The 9754-nt window shown below is 49.2% G+C and overlaps 1 protein-coding gene across 3 annotated transcripts; it reads right to left on the bottom strand.

Moving 5' to 3' along the window:
- Positions 1 to 1044: 1044 nt before the first annotated feature.
- On the bottom strand, positions 1045 to 9694 carry LOC119284704 (subtilisin-like protease SBT3.18). Of its 3 annotated transcripts, XM_037563859.1 has the most exons (10): positions 6690 to 9694; positions 6368 to 6457; positions 4983 to 5074; positions 4460 to 4557; positions 4170 to 4334; positions 3029 to 3702; positions 2849 to 2916; positions 2530 to 2775; positions 2302 to 2419; positions 1045 to 2220 (listed from the first exon to the last, which is right to left on the bottom strand). In XM_037563859.1, the coding sequence occupies exons 5-10, from the start codon at positions 4297 to 4299 to the stop codon at positions 1387 to 1389; spliced, it is 2070 nt and encodes a 689-aa protein (XP_037419756.1). In that variant the 5' UTR covers positions 4300 to 4334; positions 4460 to 4557; positions 4983 to 5074; positions 6368 to 6457; positions 6690 to 9694; the 3' UTR covers positions 1045 to 1386. The 3 variants fall into 3 exon arrangements, with proteins under 3 accessions (XP_037419756.1, XP_037419758.1, XP_037419757.1); XM_037563861.1 differs by lacking the exon at positions 4983 to 5074; XM_037563860.1 differs by lacking the exons at positions 6368 to 6457; positions 6690 to 9694 and adding an exon at positions 5170 to 5256.
- Between the last annotated feature and the right edge of the window lie 60 nt (positions 9695 to 9754).

The following is a 9754-nucleotide window of genomic DNA, read 5'->3' as shown; positions in this document are numbered from 1 at the left end:
ATTCGCACCAATGCCAGCGCCTCCATTTGCACCAACACCAGCACCAATAAATCTATTTGCACTGACACCAAGACCAGCATTGCCACCTACATTTGCTCCAAGACCAGCTCCAACGTTAGCGCCTCCATTCACACCAGCACCGGCACCACCGTTTGCATTTGCACCGGCACCAAGACCAGCATTGGCACCTACATTTGCTCCAATACCTACATTTGCTCCAAGGCCGGCGCCAACACCAGCGCCTCCATTCGCACCAGCGCCTCCATTCGCACCAACACCAACATTAGCACCGATAGACTTTTGAAGCCCAATATTAGCACCGATACCCTTTTCAAGCCCAACATTAGCACCACCGTTTGCCCTAATATGAAAATAGCAACAAACATCAGGAACAACATATACAAGAACTATTAACTACGCACGCATGAGTGTGAAAGGGTGACGGTTAAACATTATATAAAGACCCGTCATGTTATATATGTGGGAATAAGTTAATCGCGGACTTATGTTGTGGTGACATGGCTAGAATGCTTGTAGATGGAGTATCATCTTATCCGCCTCCTCCATCCTGTAGCTGTCCACGGGACAGCACCGGCAATGCCCCCCACGATGACACGAGAAACACCAGGAGAACAACGGTGCTACTAGAAATCTTCGCCATTGCTGATGGTTCTCTGTGTGATTTACCTCTCCTTTTTTATGAACTGGAGGGTTCACTCTAGGACTTTAGGACACATTTATATAGAACGATGTTCCCTCCTATATTTGGCTGTCTTTCATCAAGATGTGCGGTTCCTCCAATGGTTGTATATGGACTAGAGTGATACCCGGTTAACTACATTGGTCCCGAGGGCACTGGGGGTGTGGTCGCCGTGCATGTACTTGTGAGTGGAGTAGAAAGTGCCGACATATAGCTGGAACGGATTTCATGGTGAGCCAGGAAGATGTGGTGCATCTTAGAGGTGGAGGTATAACCAAAAGCCATTTATAGATTTCACTTCACATGAGCTATTTATAGCTTTCAAGTATTGTACTCCCGTGTTTCCACCCAGTGGTCTGAAGAGATGACTGCAAATGCAACTGGTTCTGTTCCACTGCCCAGCATCGCCCAGCTGGTCAGGAGAAGGCGTCTCAAATGTTCCCAGAGTTGAAGGTGAAATGAATCATCAAACGTTGAGCCTGCATGTGCTGCTTGGTATCACTTTGAAATTTGTCGCACCCACAATGTATGCTCCTTTAACATGACCGAATGACACCTACTGTGTTGTCCCAACGAGTGAAATCGAAAACATTGCACAAATCCACACTAAGAGAAGCCCTGATCTGAAGCCCGGAAGCCGTGCACCGCCAGGTTGTAGATAACCGTAACTAGGTAGCTTCTGGGGGTCAGTACTCAGTAGTATCACGGTGCTGATTCGTGGGCTGAGCGCCGACGCCGGCGTCCGGCAGGTTGGTGACCCTGACGACCAGCGGCGTGCGGACGCGGTGGTAGCCGTCGGACCACACGATCTCGCCGAAGTCGTACCGACCGCGCGAGAGCTTCGCCGGCGTGACGGTGACGTAGTACTCGGCCCTGGCGCAGCGCGAGGAGAACGCCAGCGCCGGCGGCCACACCTCGACGTGCGCGCCCTGCGGGCTGATGACGGTAGCGTGGTACACGGTTTCCCTCTGGAGGCCCACGTTCGTCACCGTCCGCTTCACGGTCGCCGCAGCCCGCAGCTCGGGGAGCACGATGGCCGGGTAGTTGAGGTCGGCGTCGCCAATGGCGCCGCCGGCGCAGCTGGTGTCGAGCGCCGGGGAGGAGAGCACCATCTGCCGCACCTGGGCCTCCGTGTAGCCGAGGCCGCAGAGGAAGCGCACGTGGTCGCGCGCGTCCGCGTCGTACACCAGCCCCGGGTCCAGCGCCCGCAGCGGGTCCACGTGCCCCGCGCCGGTGTCGAAGGCGTCCGCGGCCTTCTGCGTGCCACCGGCCAGCATGGCGTCCGACGTGTCGTCGTGCACGTACGCCGTGGTCATGAGGGCGGACTTGACTGCGGCCGGTGACCAGGTCGGGTGCACGGACCTGAGGATGGCGACGATGCCGGTGACGTGGGGGCACGACATGGACGTGCCCGTGTCGAAGTTCCACTCCGTGGAGCGCTTGTCCAGAGGGAGCATCGTCGGCGACGACTTGGGCGGCCACGCCGCCAGGATGTTCACCCCGGGTGCGGTGACGTCAGGCTGCGAGCTCAGCAACAGATCGGTTCAGTCCATACATATGTGCTCTTCACCATGCCAAGCTCAGGTGATCGTGTCGTCTACCTTGAGAATGTTTGGAGAAATGGAGCTGGGCCCTCTGGAGGAGAAGTAGGCGATGGCCGGCGCCGGCGTCTTGCCGACGACGGTCCTGCTCGGCGAGATGTGCACGGTCGGCCGTGGCCTGCACGTGGCAGACGATGGATGCGCGGTCAGAGAAGAGCGCGTGATCTCAGCCGTGCGTGCGCCATTGGACGGCTCAGATCCGATGGCGGTAGGTGGTTGATTGGTTACCTTGAACGGCTCTGGATGTAGTTGAGGATCTGGGTGCCCTGGCGCAGGTTGACGTGGACGGTGGGCAGGAAGTTGTCCTGGTTGGACCGCCGGGAGCTGGAGTCCGCGAAGATCACGCCGGAGCCACCGCCGGCATACACCGCCAGCGCCGCGCCCTCGCCGGACACCATCCCCATCGTGGAGAAGCACAAGACGATCTTCCCAGACGCCGCCGTGCGGTTCACCAGCTGGTCCAGGGAGCACGTCCTTCGGGATCAACGCAAATCGGTCAGTCAAAACAAATAGATACTCGGTAGGCATTGTGTGTGAGAGAGATTACCCATCGGCAAAGACGCTAGTGCTCTCTACTAAAGGCATTTTCATGTCCTTCACAATGAAGCCCTCTCCCTGTGTAAATTACCAAAGAAAAATGAGAAGTGCACTGTATCCAAAGTTTCTTGCATGCACCACAGTCCACAAATGCATGCATAGTCGGCCACTAGTAGGACCAAGAACTCACCACGAAGGAGGCATTGCTCCCGAGCGCGATCACCGTCGGGAACCTCCGGTCGATGGTGCTGGCGGCGACGGTGACACCCCACGGCGACACGTTCTGCACCATGGCCGCGTCGGGCCCGTCGTTGCCCGCCGAGAACACCGTGGACACCCCGAGCTGCATGGCGTGGAACGACCCGACCTCGGTGCTCGTCGCGAACAGCGGCGACAGCGGCGGCGGAGACCCGAGGGACGCCGAGATGACGTGCACGCCGTCGTGCAGCGCGTCGTCGAACGCCGCCAGGATGTCGGCGTCGTTGCACCGGCCCGTCAGGTCCTTGAACCAGCACACCTTGTACACCGCCAGCCGCGCCCTGGGGGCGCCCCCGCGTGCCGCGCCGTGGCCCAGCCCACCGAAGTAGCTCGCGTTGGGGGACACGGCGCCCACGGCCGTGGACGCCGTGTGCGTGCCGTGGCCCACGCGGTCCCGGGCCGACCGGTACTCCGCGCCGCCGCTGGTGTTCAGCGGGCCGGTCTCCGCCTCGAAGCCGGCGAGGTAGTAGTGCGCACCAATGAGCTTGCGGTTGCACGCGGTGGCCGGGTCGAACTGCTGGCCTCCGACGCACGTGCCGCGCCATGACGACGGCACGGGGCCTAGGTGGGGGTCATCTCTGAAGCTCTCGGATTCAGGCCACACACCTGTTGAGGGCAGGGGCAGACACACACTGAAATGCTGAGGACCACAGCACTGTAACCACTAACAGGAATGAGTATGAGTGCAGTGCCGCTACAAAATTGTTAAGTTCAGATCTTGGCATCGCATGCCTGCATTCAAGGAATGATTGTAGTATCTTTCACTTTCATGGTTGTTCATGTCATTTCTCTTGCAGTGCCATGCCTGTGTGTTTTAGATAATTTTGTAGCTATATGTCCCTTTCAGGCTACAAGATCATGTCATGTGTGAAGCCAGAGAAGCTACAAGCAAGTACTCCCTCCGTTCCGAATTACTTGTCTTGGATTTGTTTAGATACGGATGTATCTAGACTCATTTTAGTGCTAGATACCTCCATATGTAGATAAATCTAAGACAAGTAATTCGGAACGGAGGGAGTATAGGACAGTGCAGCAGGGTTTGCAGGGATGTGAAATAGTTAGAGGACAAGTACCGGTGTCGAGGATACCGACAATTACGTCGTCTCCGTACTTCAAATGCATTTGGGAGGATGGTTGCTCCATATGCGAATGCAGGCTGAGGCCCATGAAATCCCAGCTCCTTGTTGTATGGAGCTGCAGCATCCTGCTCCTGAATACTGATATGACCGCTTCTGTTTCTGAATATAACGATCATGGGGTTCCTTGTCAGTTTATGGCAATAATCAAGTGCACAAAACTAGGTATATACAGATATAGGTATATTTTGGACAACAGGGACCATAGTGTTGAGTATAACTGTTACCCGACAATGTGGTGGCTTGCGTTGAATTGAGCACTGCCGCAAAACCAGAGAAACCATAGCTGTAGCTGTAGAGAATAGCTTGTCTTGCTTCCTCCGGCCTGCAATATTGTGACCATTCATGTATCCTTTTAGCCACATTTTTCTTGCCAAATGAGAACAAACATCTCCAAATTCTCTGAGATGCGAGGTTTTATCTTTAAGAGACAAAATGGTTGGATTGCTTCAAGTAAAGCATGCAATACAGATTGGATAAACTGAGAAACGGAATTAATAGAAGTTTCTACTATGGCATAAGTAGTACAAACGAAAAAATTACCTAAATTTTAACTCCAGTATTTTAACTTTATGTTGTTTACCCGATAGTCGTAGTACTACTTGAAATAACTCAGCTGAATTCATGTTATAGATGCATTCGATGGTGCTGTGCTTCTGCACTTCATTGTTTTTTTTATCAACTTCTAGAAATTCAATGGTCTTTTATTGTCCCCTTTAATTTTAGCTCAAAAGTAAGATAGTATATTACTCTGCAAAGACAGTTGACAGAAGTTGGAGATGAAACCGTGTGGTCAGAGAAGGACTAAGATCGTTATTGTGGCCCAAGTACACAATGTGAACCTGCGATGCAACAGAAGAGAGAGCAGACATGAGGTGAACATCTGATCTGACAAACAGATAAAAAGATGAAAGAAAACCTGCACAAAAACCACTACATGTGAATGAGAAGCTGTGGTGCACTGAACAGGATCAATGGCAGCAAATGAGAGGGAGGAAACAACGAGCAGAAGCAGAAAAGCAGCCATTGCCCTTTACACAATGGCACTGGTGGAGTGGCAGGGAGATATATATAGACGCCATAGACAGACAAAAGGACACAAGATATGATTCTGCGGGGGAAAGCGTCCGTGCCATGCCTTAGGGTGCTTGGAAGACAAGCTTTGTGAATCTACAATGGCCAGGACATCCCTCCATGGCTGCATCATTCCAACTTGCCTTGTTCATCTAGTGATCTAGTCCATAGATGGCGGGTGAGATGATTAGGCCTATCGAGTTAAGTACAGGGTCTACCTGCTGAAGAGAGTACAGGATAACAGACCTAAAGTTTGTTAACTCCAACCTAACCCTCTCGCCCTCGTGTTCTAATCATCTGTGCTAGTGTTTTGTTATTTCCTAGACAGAAGAGGCAACGAGACAGCTATGAGCTACAGACATATTTAACATGCTGTAGCTTTTGGGATTCTCCAAAGGCTAACATCAAGGGATCAGCTTAAATAAGTGCCAAAAGGTTAAGATCTAAGTTCTAGGGTTCAACCAAATAGGCAAGTGCCTGGAGTTATGAAGGTAACATGTGTGCTCAAATCATTAGGCTTTCAAGATCTAGTTTAATGACAAGACAAAGCAAAGTACTTTGAGTCTGTGAGAACTTGTAAAGTGTTTGAAGAAAGTCTATAATAACTAGCAGTTGCTTTGCCGAGGAAAAACCAGAAACCTTTTCTAGCTCCTGCAACCTTCTATAGCAAAATCTAAAAAGATCATAAAAATTTTGCCGAAAAATGATAAACATAGTGTAGCTATGTATTGGAGTTTACTGCACATGTTTCCACTTAAGGACTGCGTGCAAGCATAATGCATTCGCTGAACAATGATAATACTGAGCACTCACTCTTCCAGAAAAAACTAATTAACTCTTAATCTGTATGGACCATGCCTAATTAAATAAGTTTTCACCCCTCACGCTCCACTTTATGTACATTCAACCACTTGTTCTTAAGCAACTAGTATATCTCATATGATTTAAACTGGTAAAAAGAAGGCTGTGTTAGATCTAGAATGCACACAAGTGGTAATTTTATTTTCTGGAGTATGTATTGCAATTTGCATACAGTCAGCGAGCACGCTTGTAGGGCCAACCTTGTTCGATGATATGCAGCTTTTTAACTGTTGATGGACAGGCTGTTTACGGGGAAGATGGAGATATCCTTGTATAAGCTGTTATTGGTCCTGCAAGAACAAGGAAGCTGATATTACAAAAGGAGAGTACAAGAACCTGTCCAGTAGCGTAGTACAGTTTTAGCAGAACAGGAAGTATGGCAGATATCTCGAACCGCAACCATGTAGATGTAGACATAAGTGCACTCTTCAGTGATTCAAAGATAAGAGCATGCCCAGAAGGAAAATAGTGAACATCATTGCCGGCAAGTAAACCTGTCATATCTATCATTATGAAGCTTACCAAACACACCCCTTGACGTGAGAATTCATCGTATTTCTCCACTTCGGGAAAAAAAATCCAGCATGCTTCACCGACCGTCAATCTTCCATCTTTAAAGTGCAGTGACATATGTAAATTTACATCATTAGTTACAGCAACCTAAGGAATGGTCTACACATGGACTGGATTTGCAGCCATGCCAGTGGTTGCCTGACATTTGGCAAGTCAAATGATTGTCGACACAATAGTGTTTAATGCTCATTTTATGACTCCCCTAAATAATTCGCTGCCTTGTGACCATGAGGTTATGGGTTCAAGTCTTGGAAACAGCCTCTTGCAAAAAATGTAGGGAAAGGCTGCGTACCCAAAGTTGTCGGACCCATGCCCTGCGCAAGCGGGAGCTACGTGCACCGGGCTGCCTCAATAATTGGCTACACAGCGTACTACCAGTTTAAGCTTTGCACATTTGTTGCAGTTATGGCCGGCTAAATAGTAATCTTCCTCTGGTTTCTGGTGAGGGAACAAATCAGAACAAGAGAGCTACTACTACTCAGAGAATGAATTGATAATGACTAAAGTACATCTCCCTGTTATGTAGTCGGCCGCATGGCCTGTTGCATACTAGGGTTTACCTTCATGAACTCCTGAACCTTCATCAGGCAAGCAAAGTAAGGGAACTTTCTCAAACAGATTTCCCCAACTTCTGTCAGGTGCCACACAGCAGCTACAGCGATCACCTGGAATATCTGGAAGCGCCCGAACAACCAGGTTTTCCTAGGAAATGCTGAGAAGTCCATACATCCTAAGCTGTTCAATTGAACTGCTTTGGATCTGTCGATGTGCCAGCACAGATAGATAGCTACCAAAGCCGTCTAGTTTCCAAAGTCAGGCTTATCAACTGGCCTAAAGGACGATGTTGCAAGATGCATTTTGTATAGTACAAAGAATGGATATGCACGGAGGATTTTTTTTTTGTGTGGTAAAGTTGAGGATATCCTTGGCAACATTTGGTTTCCTATAAATGCTAGATTTTAACTCTGAAAGCCTTATGCCAGATATATTAAAATCTATGCACACAATCAGAGAGGAAAATTGACTGAGAATATTACGAGTTCTTCTATATGTTGAAAGCAAACCATTTTGAGTAAAAAGGGAAAGAAGTTGAGCTGCTTTTCTTTCAAAAAGTACTTAAAAGTAATTAGACACTAAATGGTTATGGAACTTTTGAACAAATTAGAGAAAATATGTTTTATTACTACATGCAGCACTAAAACCAAGTTATGTATATCATATAGGGATGGCAAAATCCTATAGAATTTTACAGAGGTGCAGAGCAACATGAGAATTAGATACAAATCTTTTTTATTTGCAAGAGTTTCTAGAGTTCATTTAGATTTCACCAAAGTGATTATTCTTGAAATGGAGTTCAGAAGATAGCTGAGCTTAGCTTGTCAGAAGATGTTAAGCACAGACTTCAACTACTTTGCAATCAATCACTTGACTATTGTCTTGACAATGTAACATGAGCTAAAATTTAACCGAATTTGGAGGGTTTTTCATTATATGGGTGCCCTTCACAAGGTAAACTCATTCACACAATGAAACACTGCAACTGCACGGTTAGCTTTTGCCATCATGCAATGAGAACGATCACGCGCAAACACAAGAAATCAAGACGCAGAAAAGGAAGACAATGATCAAAGCATGCATGAGGCGACTGTAGCATGTAGGTTGCAATCAGTAGCATAGAAAAATACAGTGCCCTTAGAACTAACACTAGACAACTAGGAAGCTGAATAGGTTGTTGAATTCCCAGATAACAAGTTAACAAGCACGCACTACCTCGCAAGCAGCATCGTAGGAAAATCTAGACGATGATCGTTTCTGCTGTCACCAACAAATTGGGCTACCTTTAGGGCTTTCCAGGATCAGATAATTAAGGAAGACCAAGTGGAGCCGGTTACCTTTACGCGTTACGATGAAGATGCTAGTGTAAAGGGATCCAGCTTATAAAGCCTTAGAGCACTTAAGCTCAGGTAAATAAATCCCTGTTAATCTAAAAGTTAAGTTGGTGAGGCATCCGTTAACCAAGCCCTTATTAGGATTTAGTATATTTTTTCCCTCTTGAGGATCTGAATTAAGTTCTTGAAAACATTCTACTGGTGACATAAAGGCTACACCCCCACCCGAAGAATGGGCTAGTTGGCAGACAAAATGGGCAGGGGAACACAGAAGTGTAGGCTAGCACACCCATAGTGTGCATAGCCACCGCCAAAAGTCTCGTAGGCATTCGGTCGAACACCTGGTGGGCGCATGGCGGTCCTTGTCGAGCGGAGAGCCCGCACCGATCCAGCGAGTTCCGATGATCCAATCACGCCGGCACAACTGTCCCCCTCAGCCAGTGAGAAGCAGTTTCCATCCAATGGAAACAAGAAATGCACGTCGTGCCGCTGAACCCCAGGGGGACAGACACCTTGACTGATCTCAAATTAAGAATAGGAGATCAGCCTGACCTGAGCATGGCGATTGGCCGGGTAATCAGAGAGAGGATGGGGATGGCGACGCGCCCTAAAATCCATTTGGACAAAGGGGAATTTTTTGTTTGACCTTATAAAGATGAGGGTTTAGGAGGAAGAAGATAATGTCAGTTGGATGCTGGACTTGGAAGCCCGCCACTGGTCCAGGTATCTGATATCTCCCTCTCTCCCACCACCAAGAAGGGGGAAAAAGCGACGCTTCCGAAGCTCCCACCGCCGCAAGGGGAGGAGAGAAGTCGCCGGGATGGCAAGACCGCGGGCGCCGCGACGGGGACGCGCGCGCACTTGCCCTGGCCCGGAGGCCAATGATCACATCACGGTGGTGGAAAGGTGGCCAACGCGACAAGGACAAGAAAAAAAAAATGGGGGTCTCCACCAAGAAACCCGCCATCATTCCGCTCCACCGCCGTCGACCCCGGCGCCAGATGAGATGAGTGCACTCCTCGCGAGTCCTCCACGGAGAAAGCAGTCCGGGGGGAGAGAGGAGTGAGCGCAACGCAACTGACCGCGGTCGAGGTCAAAGACAGAGACAGAAGACGTTGGAATCCA

Source organism: Triticum dicoccoides, chromosome 4A (assembly GCF_002162155.2).
Source record: "Triticum dicoccoides isolate Atlit2015 ecotype Zavitan chromosome 4A, WEW_v2.0, whole genome shotgun sequence".
NCBI classification, from domain to species: domain Eukaryota; kingdom Viridiplantae; phylum Streptophyta; class Magnoliopsida; order Poales; family Poaceae; genus Triticum; species Triticum dicoccoides.
The sequence above is the reverse complement of the archived record's forward strand: the minus strand, read 5'-3'. Positions and strand labels throughout refer to the sequence as shown.